This window comes from Gobius niger (assembly GCF_951799975.1).
Source record: "Gobius niger genome assembly, chromosome: 3".
Taxonomy (NCBI): domain Eukaryota; kingdom Metazoa; phylum Chordata; class Actinopteri; order Gobiiformes; family Gobiidae; genus Gobius; species Gobius niger.
The window spans coordinates 7,555,447-7,568,311 of record NC_136854.1 but is presented as its reverse complement, the minus strand read 5'-3'; the positions used below and the strand labels follow the sequence as shown (position 1 = coordinate 7,568,311).

At 44.7% G+C, this 12,865-nt stretch overlaps 1 protein-coding gene across 1 annotated transcript in view; it reads left to right on the top strand.

The window, feature by feature from the left end:
• Positions 1 to 1,508: 1,508 nt before the first annotated feature.
• LOC306961007 (echinoderm microtubule-associated protein-like 6) overlaps positions 1,509 to 12,865 on the top strand; it is a 77,466-nt gene continuing 66,109 nt past the window's right edge. Inside the window, exons 1-7 of the mRNA XM_079553616.1 lie at positions 1,509 to 1,857; positions 2,254 to 2,413; positions 7,933 to 8,031; positions 8,125 to 8,193; positions 8,261 to 8,440; positions 10,054 to 10,189; positions 11,062 to 11,263. Of these exons, the coding sequence (XP_079409742.1) occupies positions 1,661 to 1,857; positions 2,254 to 2,413; positions 7,933 to 8,031; positions 8,125 to 8,193; positions 8,261 to 8,440; positions 10,054 to 10,189; positions 11,062 to 11,263 (1,043 nt within the window). The 5' untranslated portion in view covers positions 1,509 to 1,660. The remainder of the gene's footprint in view (positions 1,858 to 2,253; positions 2,414 to 7,932; positions 8,032 to 8,124; positions 8,194 to 8,260; positions 8,441 to 10,053; positions 10,190 to 11,061; positions 11,264 to 12,865) is intronic.

The following is a 12,865-nucleotide window of genomic DNA, read 5'->3' as shown; positions in this document are numbered from 1 at the left end:
TTATATGATCTCTTTTTTTGTCAACCTTTATCTATATTATCTATTATGTATATTAATGGATTTATTTCTTGACTACTTTTTTTGTCTTGATGGATTTATTATTGTTTTTATTTTTTATTTTTCTGTCATTGTTAGTTCTGATTATTTACTACTTTTGGAATTATTTTATGTTGGTATGGCTATGGATGCGCGCCTGTGAATGTGTGTGGGTGTGTATGTGTGCATGGTATTTGTGTTACTCTTTTCTCCCCCCCCCTCCTTTTGTTTTTTGGAAACCCATTCTGAAAAGAAAAATAATGTAAAAGAAAGAAAGTTAAATAAAATTTAAGTCGCAAAAAAAAAAAAAAAATATTGGCCTAGGCTACATTGCCTATATACAGTAGCCTCTATCTAACGTTTTTCTTTTTTCTTTTAAAGCACCGATAAGAGTACCATTAAAGTACCGGATCGATAAGGAGTATCGATAAAAGTCCTGGTCTAACGCACCACCTGACTTGAGAAACTGGTTCTCAAAGACTTACTTTTAGTCATTATTTGGGTAGCACTCATATTCTGAATGGTTTCGGCAGAATTCAAGCGAGCCATTTTAATCTAGATTAATCTAGATTCATTTCAGAATTAATCTAGATTAAAAAAATTAATCTATGCCCACCTCTAATATATATATATATATATATATATATATATGCATTGTAGCGGTAGCCGGAAGTGTGTTTATTGTGAAGCATTGACTGGAAGTAGTTGTCGCTGATCCCATAAATCCCATTAACCCCCTCGTGTCTGCATCTCTGCACCCTGACCCTGGATCTGGGACCGGGACTTGGATCGGGGGTTGGGAGCAGCTCTCCCCGCCCACTGTGCCTCTGTGTTGACCTGGAGCTGCAGCAGGAGTGGGTCCATACCACAGCGGGAGTGTGCGCCTCTGTGCCGGGCTGTGAGCACGCAGTGGCCAGGGATAATCTCCCGCTGCACATGGAGGATTTCAGGATTTACATTTAGCACAATTCTGTTTTTTCTTTGAACAAAACCTGCGGCACAAGGAGATATTCAATATTTGGATTCGGACGGATTTTCCTGTGTGACTGTGACCGTCACGCCGCTGCCGTGATTCGTGTGAGGTTTATTAGAAGCGACACGTGACCCAGATATTTGACCAGAGGCGGCGCATTTACCTCAAGAGCGTTGTATACAAACCAAACCTGTTTCTTTGTGTTTGGAGCATTTCAAACAACACAAAAGGACCAGATTAATCATTATTTTAAAGCAAAAAAGTTCAAAGCTTTTTTTTACATTTTATAAAAGCTTTAAAACCAAAGAACTGATAGAGGAGAGTTTGATCCTCACTCTGATCAGTCCAAGAATATTTGAAGATGTCCAGATAGCTTTTTTAAAATGTAGATTTGATTCTACAGTGTTTGTAACCAAATCATTTCCTGCAAAGGTTTTTGTAGGAAAAAAAAAAAAGTTTTTTGTTGTGAAGCTAGTCTATTTTTCAGTTTGTACAGAAACCTTTCACCCGCTCAGTGTTTGAGACCTAACACAGAAACCTTTCAGCTGAGCTCTCTGTCAGGCCCGACTCTAGGATTGTTCAGCTTCTCAGTCTGTAAGATATAACACAGAAGCCTTTCGGCCACTCAGTTAGGGTTAGTGCAGTGTGAGAATGTGTGATAAGACGGCCCCCAGAGGGCGCCTGCGCCTTGAGTGGGTGTACGGGTACCGCGGAAGTCAGTGTCGGAACAATCTGTTCTACACCGCAGCTAAAGAGCTTGTTTACTTCACCGCCGCTGTGGGCGTGGTCTACAACCCACGAGAGCATACGCAGCGCTTCTACCATGGGCACAGTGATGATATCATCAGGTGAGCCCCATCCCAAGCACAATGTTCCTCCCCTTCTGCTCCCTCTCTGACTTCCCTTTAGCCCCCCTTCGTCCCCATTGGCCCATCTATCTCCACAGCCTGGCGCTTCACCCAGACCGCTCCCTCTCCTCGTCCCACTCTGACCTCTTGATTCAAATATTTTTTATTGAGAAGCACATTTTTTTAAAGGTTAACCATTATTGAAGTTACTGAATGCTTCATTTTACAAAAATAAAAACAAGACAAAAATAGATAAATAAATCTCACAATATTCAGACAAAAACTACATGTACGAACACATAACATGACTAAAACACCTCAAAAACAGACTTCAGACCTCCTCCAATCCTTAACGGACCCCCTCTGACTTCTCACTGTACCCATTTGTCTGCGCAGCCTGGCACTTCACCCCGACCGCTCCCTGGTGGCGTCAGGGCAGGTCGGTGCAGAGCCGCGGATCTGTGTGTGGGATTCTTACTCCGCTGCCACTGTGTCCCTCCTCCAGGAGCAGCACAGCCATGGTGTGTCCGGGCTGAGCTTCAGCGCCGACGGACAGGTACTACCCAGAGCGGCTGGAGTCAGTGTCATCCCCTAATCGACACTTTCCAAAAGGTGGTGCACTTTTTTGTTGTCAACAAGGCCTATGATGGCCTGTGATGAAAAGTGCACCATACTGTGAAATATGGAGGTGGTTTGCTGATGTCAGTGGCTCCAGCAGCATAAAGTGAAGGTCCCGTTAGTGGCCATCTCAATCTCCTGATCTAAATATCATTGAACCACTGCCCAGGAATTTACAAGAACAGGAGGCTTTTTGCCAGGAAGAATGGGCCACTTCACCATCAGAAAAAATAAAGAACCTCATCCACAACTACCACAAAAGACTCCAAAATGTCATTGACGTTAGAGGGGGAAATACACAGTATTAAAAAAACAGGGTACACTTCTGATCAAGGTCATTTTGGTACATCTTTTTTCATTATGATTTAAAAATAGCAAACTCAGTTGTTTCACCATAAATGGCGCCACACAATCACTAACTGTGTGAAAAAACTGTGTTTCATATTCTTTGAAAAATAGTCAAAAAATAAAACATTTGTACGTAAACTTTTGAGCACGACTGTAAGGGGCGCCATAACCAAGTGGCTGGCATAGTGTACAGGAACATCTGTGCAGAGTATGGGCTGGAAACCCCAAGGTCAAAGTTGGAAACACCTCCAATTGTGGTGGAGAATGGCCGAGCCAAGATCCTCTGGGACTTAGATACAGACAGACAGAATGGTAATGAAGCAATCGGACATTGTGGTGGTGGACAAAGAGCAGAAGAATGTCATTGTGATTGACATGTAGCAATACCAAGTGATTCCAACATCAGGAAAAAGGAACAAGAGGAACTAGAGAAATACCAGGGGCTCAGAGAAGAGCTGGAGAAAACCTGGAGGGTGAAGGCATCAGTGGTGCCCGAGGTTGTTGGGGCACTCGGGGCAGTGACCCCCAAACTGGAGGAGTGGCTCGAGCAGATCCCAGAAAATACCTCAGACATCTCGGTCCAGCAATATATGTATACAGAAATATACAGTCAGAGGAACCATCTGCAATCCTGACGTTGAGTAGTTTGTGCATCACACTCAGACCATTCTACCTTCCCAGAGAGTTGAAACATACAGTGGTTACATAAGTATCACCCCCCCTTAACTTTTTGACATTTTGCCACTCTATGGACCATAAACATAAATATATTTAAGTTAAATTTTATGTGAAAGACACACACTAAGTGACACACAATCGTGAAGTGAAATGGAATTTATAAATGATTTTGAATTTATTTTTTATAAATAAAAAACTAAAAAGTGTGATGTACATAAGTACCGGCCCCCCACTTTCCTTTTAGTGTAAACAATTGCCTTCAGAAGTTGAATGAAGATTTCTGAATGATCACCTGTTGACCTAATGACTAAATAGAGACTACCTGTGTGGAATATAATGTCAGTTCAAATACAACCGATCTGTGGTGGTCTGAGAGGTCTGTTTAGAGACTATTGGGGAGCAGACAGCATCGGGGGACATGGCAGAGTGGCTAGAACAAGCCATTTTTAAAAGAAAGCCATAAGAAGTCCCATTTGCTGTTTGCCAGAAACCACATGGAGGCCACATTTTGGCAAGAAAAACGCAACTTCAAATGCTTTTCTTTCAAAAATGCCACTCTGCCATGAGGCCAGATTTGTGCTGTGTACGACTAATAGTTGTCCTGTGTACAGTTTCCCCCACCTGAGCTGTAGCTCTCTGCAGTTCATCCAGGGTCATCATAGGCTTCTTGGTAACAGTTCTGGTCAGTGCTGTCCTTGTTTGGTCAGTAAGTTTAGGAGGACAGCCGGGTATGGTAGGTTTGCATTGATGTCATACTCTTTCCATTCCTGGATGGTGAATTTTAATTGTACTGTAATTGTGTTTTGAGAGATGCTCAAAGCTTTGGAAATCTTTTTATAACATAATCCAGCTTTATACTTTTGAATAACTTTATCCCGGACCTGTCTGGTGTGTTCTTGGACTTCATGATGCTGTCTGCTCTCCAATAGTCAGACCTCTGAGACCATCACAGAGCAGCTGTATTTGAACTGACATTAGATTACACACAGGTAGACTCTATTTAGTCATTGGGTCACTTTTCAGTTTTTTATTTATAAAAAATATTCAATATTCAATATTCAATCATGTATCAATTTCATTTCACTTCACGATGGTGTGTCACTTAATGTGTGCCAATCGATATTTATGCAACCGACAGGTACCGCCCACCAGGTTCACAACAAGTCTATAATACAGGCTGGTGCAGTCTGGAAGGAAGAGGTGCAGTCTGGAAGTTTTCCCACAAAGGTTGTGGACAAGATGGCGCCAGTGTGTTTGGCCCGCTGTCTGTCTCTGCCAGGATTTTTTGTGCTACTATTATTTCTGTCAACTGTAATCTCTACTTTATGTAACATTCTGGTGTACGACCGCCAGACACTTCTGGATCTGCGCCCTGTGGCCTATAATCAGTGTTTGGAATAACGCCGTTTAAAAGAACGGCGTTAGGTAACGGCGTTATTTTTTCAGTAACGGAGTAATCTAATTCATTACTCTCCTCGTCGTTACAACGCCGTTATCGTTACTGGGTAAACAAAGTGGCACGTTACAATTGGGCTGAATGAAGCGCCGCGGTGTCAGCATGGGGAGAGCAGTGGAGAGGGTGGGCGGAGTCTGACGGAGCAGAACACGCACATCTGACTGTCCGTGCAGAGTACTGCATCGCGCTCTCTGCTCCATAAACTACTTGTGTCCCCAACCCGCGGCTTGTCATCCCCACAGCGCGGTGCAGCCGCAGGGGAGAATCAAGTTGGTGATCATTGATCAGTAGTGTTGGAACTTATTTTTAACCCAAAGACGCAGTGGACGCGGTGGAGACACGTCTTTCTCCCTCTCTCTCTCAGCGCCTTTCTTCTTCCTCTCTCCCCGCTCTCCGCTCCATAGAACAGTGCAAGGCCACTAACCTTCTGGGGCATGTAAACTTATACTTGCTGTCGATTGTTTCACGGAGAGACATCATGCTTGTGCGTAAAGTCTGCCCTGATCGTTGGCACATGTTACTCTTGTTCCTCCCCATTCTCTTTGAATACGGCCATATTCCTACATTAATAAAACAGCGGCGCAAATACAATACCACTCAGTCACAGGGGCCTCCCCCACTCACCCCCCATTCAGTTCATTCAGTTACTATGAACATCTTTGAACATCTTTGAACACCTGTCTGTTCTAACCATTTCAATTGACTTGTGAAAACAGCAACAACAAAAAAACAAAATTCTTTGACATATAGCAACACAAATAGTTACTTTCCCTGGTAACGAGTTACTTTTATTATAGAGTAATTCAGTTACTAACTCAGTTACTTTTTGGAACAAGTAGTGAGTAACTATAACTAATTACTTTTTAAAAGTAACGTTCCCAACACTGCCTATAATACTGCAAACTTTGAGTGGAATAGGCAAAATACTTCGCGCCCCCCACTCTTGCATGGAGTCCCTGCTTACCTGCTCCGGGTGCCGGCTCCACCTTCGTGCAGACGGCGCCGTGCGCGTCGGGGAAGGCGCAGCGGCCAGCTGGTAAAGCTAAAGGCTAGCTTGCAACGCTGCCCCCCGTCAGTCCGCAAAAGGCTTGCTGTGCATCGTCGATTTGTTTCGTGGCGTGTCCTCGATCCCATCGCTCCCTGCTTGGTTCCTCTGATCGGCTCGGGAGAGGGATTCCTGCCTCGTCTTCATCTATCCCCGCGCGTCCGGCTGCGGGGTGTGGAACATCGCAACCTGGGGTCTCTGAGCCGGGTATTCCGGACGGCTAGTCCCACCGTGGCTAACTCTTCAGTCCCTGCTCCCAGAATAGCCGTGGTGAATGCGCGCTCTTTGGGAAATAAAACTTTTATCAATCAAGGATATCTTCACGTCCCATCGATTGGATTTTATGTGCGTGACAGAAACCTGGCTGAATGTCGGTGAGTCCAGTGCACTCTCAGAACTGCTACCTGCTAACTGCTCTTATTTCAACACCCCGAGGTTGACTGGTCGGGGAGGAGGAATTGTGACAGTTTATAACGACATGTTTAAGTGCAAGCAGCTAACGATGTCTGCCAGTTATCGTAGTTTCGAACTGTCTACCTTTGAAATATGTCGTCCCGTCTCTGTTTTGATTGCTGTTGTATATAGACCTCCTAAATACAACAAGGAATTTATTACTGACTTTGCCAAGTTCCTAGCTTGCATCATGCCGAAACATGACAAGATTGTAATTGTTGGGGACTTTAACATCCATGGTTGTTGTCCGAAAAAAACGCTAGCCAGAGACTTCTTGAACCTTATTGACTCTTTTAATCTTGTGCAGTGTGTTTCTGGTCCTACACAGGAGCGCGGGCACACGCTTGATCTAGTGCTAGCTCACGGTTTGTCTGTTGATTACCTTAAAATCCTTGATGCCGTGTTTTCTGATCATATGCCTGTCATTTTTAACCTTAATATGCCGTGCGTAACAGCCGAATCGTGCTGCGCTCCTGTGCGCCTTTGCCGGGTAATTAACCCCTCCACTGCCGCTCGGTTCACTGCCGTTTTTGAAGGCTGTTTTGACCAGTCTGCATGCACTGAGGTCGAGACGCTATCCTCCGGCTTTAATTCGGTTTGCCAACGGGTACTGGAGACAGTAGCGCCAGTGAAGAGCAAGACTGTGCGACGTAATCACGAGCCTTGGTTAAATTAATCTACTCGCACTGCCAGGCGAGAGTGCAGGCGGGCCGAGCGAAAGTGGAAAAATGACAAACTGGAGGTGTCTTTCCAAATTCTGAAAGAGAGTTTTTTCCACTTGATAAAATTGGTGAAATTGAAGTCCATTTTATCAAGGCAGCATTTTGAGACTGTAATACATGCCTTTGTAACGACCAGGTTGGATTACTGTAACGGCCTTTATGCTGGTGTGAGCCAGGGGGCGCTCTCTCGACTGCAGCTCGTTCAGAACGCTGCAGCTCGGCTTTTAACAGGGATACGGAAATATGACCATATCTCACCGGTTTTAGCTTCTCTCCATTGGCTCCCAGTCAGATTTAGAGTTGATTTCAAAATTCTTCTCTTTACTTTTAAAAGTGTGAATGGTCTCGCCCCCTCCTATCTGTCTGACCTGATTCAGCCTTACGCCCCCTCTCGTGCTCTCAGGTCAGCGGATCAGCTGCAACTGGTTGTCCCAAAAACCAAGCGCAAACTTCGGGGAGATCGGGCCTTCTCTGTTGCCGGCCCGCGGCTGTGGAACCAGCTGCCATTAGAGATTAGACAGGCCCAGTCCCTTCCTGTTTTTAAATCTCTCCTAAAAACGCACCTTTTTTCTCTGGTGTTTAACGCAAATTGATGTTGCCTGCTGTTGTTGTACTTTTACCTCATTTTTTTTTTTTTACTGTAAATATTTGTATCTGTTTCTGTGTGCGGCACTTTGGCCAACTGTACAGATTTTAAAGTGCTTTATAAATAAAGTTGGTATGGTATGGTATGGTAAATTTTGTCTTTGCTGCAGCGCCTGGTCTCTGTCGGTCTGGACTCAAAGAACACTATCTGCGTCTGGGATTGGAGACGAGGGCAAGCCCTGGCCTCTGCTACGGGACACTCGGACCGGGTCAGTGCTGGTTTGGCCCTTATTTAGTCCCAGTTTAGTCCAGTTTAGGCTAAGATGTAGTTCTGGTTTAGTCTCATGTTTGTTTCTCCTCAGATTTTCGATGTCAGTTGGAACCCTCGTCAGTCCAACCACCTGGTCACCTGTGGAGTCAAGCACATCAAGGTGAGACAGGAGAGCATTTGACTTACTCTGACTCACAGGGAGGACATCTGACAGTTTTTCTCTGCAGTTCTGGACTCTGTGTGGGACTTTGCTTGCATTCAAACCCGGTGTGTTTGGGAAACTGGCGGAGCAGACGGTGTTGTCGGTTTGTCTCAGAGACGACCTCACATTTTCTGGAACTCTGAGTGGAGACGTCCTCGTGTGGAGAGACAGGGCACTACTCCGGACTTTCTCCAATGCCCACACGGTGAGATACGTTGTCCCCAACCGTCCCCAACACCCACATGGTGAGACACGCTGTCCCCATCTATCATCAATCTTCCCCAACACCCACATGGTGAGAGTCACCATCCCCAATGTGCCTATCTATAATTGTTTGTGCATGTAGATCAGTTAATCTGTAACAGATGGCTTTGACACCATGCTATTCTGTCATGTGATTATATAAGTTAGAGCTGGGGCTGATAAAACTCAATGACAGAGACGCAATCATCGTTTAGCTGAAAGTCCTTTATCATTAGGAATATTCTCTCCACTTTAGGACACCTTTATGAGACGGTCATGTGCCCTTAGTTCATATGTGCTGAGAGAACAGATGCTGTATCTTAGGACAGTTTCTGTTTCTGTTGGTCCAGCCATTACAGAAACATTATACATAAACCAGTCCATAATTCAGCATTTTGACCGTTACCGTAGTTACCACAAAAGGATTCTTAGCTGTACAATTATTTTACACTAGGCTGTTTATAATGCTGTGACATCAAATCACAAAGCCTACAACAAAGCCTATGAAGTTTTGTGTGAAATCAGATGCGTATGTTTGTTTTCAGCGATTTGTCGATAATTCAGTGATAATTTCATCGACTAAATAATTTTGTCATAATTTCAGTCAAAGTAATTTTTGCTGACTAGAATTAGGCTGAAGCTAAATTAAAAGTTGTTTATGAGATTAAAACTATGACTAAAATCTATCTGTGATTGGCTTTATTTTTAGTGGGCGGGGTTATTTTGGCGGAAGCGGGAAGCGATAATCCAATAGGTGTGTTTAAGATGAGCTAGGCGGACTCCGGCGGCTGCAGGCGGCTGCAGCCGCCGGAGTCCCCCTGGCTCATCCTAAACACGCCTATTGTTTACGTCCTAACACCGGTGCGGAAAATGGAGACAACATGGCTAGTTTTGCGGCACCGCTCACGGCAGTAAAATACTTCGCTGAAGGATTACAAGGACACGCACATGGCAAAAAAGTCCTGGGGAGAAACACACGGATGTTTTGGGCGAGGACGAAGAGGAAACAGAAGAGCCTGGCGCTACCTGCGTGAAAGAGGCGAGTGATAAAGAAAAAAGTGGTTCAGGCTCGTGGACAGAGGAATACCAAGCTTGTAAACCTTAGACCCTTTCATCAAACACCGGGGAACGTCACCAACATGTTCAGTGAAGGTTCTTGGATGGACAAAACCTGTACTGAGCTACACAGATGTCAAACAACATGGTTTTACCGAGTGACACGGAGGTAAGCTTGTCTCCGTTTTCTTGTCTCTGTTTTCCGCACCGGTGTTAGAACGTAAACATAGGATTCTCGCTTCCCACTTCCGCCAAAATAACCCCGCCCACTAAAAATACAGCCAATCACAGCCAGAGTTCTCGCAGCCTTGCCGAAATAGTTCTGCTGATACGTCAGCAAGACCTGCCGAACAGGAGCTGCGAGAACAAAATGATGTCATTTTGTTCTCGCAGCTCTGGGTGCGAGAACAAAGTTCTCGCGTCTTGTGGAGGATGAATAGGCCTTTAGACTAAAGCTAAATTAGAATATGTCAAAATTAACACTGTATTAGACTTAATTGTAACTCCGTTTGGGTCCAGGCCGGAATCTTCAGCCTACAGGCCTCTGAAGACGGCTTTGTGAGCGGAGGCAGAGATGGTTGTGTCCGACTGTGGGACCGGGACTTTAGCCCCATCACCACAATCAACCTGAAAGAGTCCCCACACGGCTACCCAGGTACTGCCCCACACTACCAAGATACAGGACTCAGAACTATAATAGTACTGCTCTACGGCTACCCAGGTTCTGGCCTGGAATTACCCAGAACTCACCTATAACTGATTTATAACTGACCCGACACCAATCAGTTTCAAAGTACAGGTCAAATCTCAAAGACCCTAACCTCAGCCTTAGTTCCAGGTGACACCTTGGCATTGCTCCACACTACCCAGATACTGCCTCACATTACTAAGGTACTGCCCCACACCACCCAGGTACCGCCCCACACTACCAAGGTACTGCCCAGCGGCTACCCAGGTACTGCCCCACACTACCCAGGTACTGCCTCACATTACCAAGGTACTGCCCCACACTACCCAGGTACTGCCCCACACTACCAAGGTGCTGCCCAGCGGCTACCCAGGTACTGCCTTACACTACCCAGGTACTGCACCACATTATCAAGGTACTGCCCCGCATTACCCAGGTACTGCACCACATTATCACGGTGCTGCCTTACACTACCCAGGTACTGCACCACATTATCAAGGTGCTGCCTTACACTACCCAGGTACTGCACCACATTATCAAGGTACTGCCCCGCATTACCTGGGTACTGCCCCACACTACCAAGGTACCGCCCAGCGGCTACCCAGGTACTGCCCCACACTACCAAGGTACAGGACTCGGAACTACGATGGCACTGCTCTACAGCTACCCAGGTTCTGGCCTGGAATTACCCAGAACTCACCTATATCTGATTTATAACTGACCCAACACCAATCAGGTTCAAAGTACATGTCAAATCTCAAAAACCCTAACCCCAGCCTTAGTTCTAGATGACACCCTGGTATTCCCTTTTACCGCCTCAGGTTTGTTCCATCCCTCAGGTCTGTCTGTGCGCAGCGTCTGCTGGAGGGCTGACCGGGTTCTCGCTGGGACTCAGGACGGGGAAATCTTTGAGGTGCAGGTCAGAGAGCGTGACCAGCCTGTGATCCTGGTCCAGGGCCACAGTGAGGGTGAGCTCTGGGCCCTGGACACTCACCCCAAACAGCAGGTGGCGCTAACAGGCAGCGATGACCGCTCGCTCAGGTACTGACCAGTCTGTGGTTATATTGATATCATGTTAAAAATGATTCCAGAGAACCATAGACATGATGAGTTTGCATTTAAATCCATGCAGCAAAAATATGGAGCACTATGCTTGATTTTGTTCTAGCAGTGGAACCAAATTAGTTTTGTCACCCTTGAGTATAAATTGTTGTAAACTCAGACATTTGTGGGGAAAACGCTGTCTAGTTATAAGACATGTGTAACAATCTCATCAGAATCAGAATCAGAATAGTTTTTATTGCCATTGTTTGAGAACAGGTTCACAAACTAGGAATGAACTTGCAGGTGAGTTTCCAGCATTACTGTGCTGGTGATCCTGAAAGATGACTCTAGACTTGTGAAATATGCCTCTAAACTCGTCCTTGTGAAGTCTTGGGAAATTAGTTTGGGCACAGCTAACATTTGAATTGAATTGAATTGAATTGAATTGAATTGAATTGAATTGTTTCCAAAAATCCAAAAATCAGGCAAGGAAATATTGTGACAAACGATTATATTGAGGACCACTGAAACCAACTTAAAAAAAATGGGAATGTCAGTAATGTTCAAAAAGCACATAGTGACATATCCTTTATAACACACAAGTTGCAATTAACATGAAACTCAATACAGTGGGTTGCATAAGTATCGGCCCGCCTTTAACTTTTCAACATTTTGCCACACTATGGACCATAAACATAAATACATTTAACTTTTATGTGAAAGACACACACTAAGTGACAAACAATTGTGAAGTGAAATGAAATGTATTCATGATTTTGACCTTTTTTTAAAAATAAAAAATTGAAAAGTGGAATGTGCATAAGTACCGGTCCCTCTTTCGTTTTCGTGCAACCAATGACCTTCAGATGTTGCCTGATAATTTCTGAATGATCACATGTTGACCCAATAACTAAATACAGTCTACCTGTGTGTAATCTAATGTCAGTTCAAATACAGCTGCTCTGTGATGGTCTCAGGGGTCTGTTCAGAGACTACTGTGGAGTAGACAGCATCATGAAGTCCAAGAACACAAATACTCTCTGTCATAACGGCCATATTTGTGTTCTTTAAAAAATGGCTTGTTCTAAGCCACTCTGCTATAGATCCTTTAACTGCTGACAACATCAGTGACATCAGCTGGAGGCAGGAAGTGATCAAGAGAAATAAGATTTAACTAAAACTAGCGATTATAAGTGTAAAACGACAACTAAATAATGTGGTCCTGTTGTGGCTTAAGGTGCAAGAACAAGAGGAATGACATTTGAGACCATAAAATAAGGTTTATCTGATATTTCCAACAACAGTTAAACATTTGTTTATCGTTGCTTTGACAACAGCTACAATGGAAATAGATAGGAATCGAGTTTCCCGCCTCCAGCTAAGCCCAGAATGTTAACAAACAATTAAAGGGTCTATAAGGCCAGATTTGTGCAGTGCACGATAGTAATAATAGTCTCTTCTGTCTACAGTTTTTCCCACCTGAGCTGTAGCTCACTGCAGTTCATCCAGGGTCATCATAGGCTTCTTGGTAGCAGTTGTGGTCAGTGCTGTCGTTGTTCGGTCACTAAGTTTAGGAGGACAGCCGGGTCTTGGTATGTT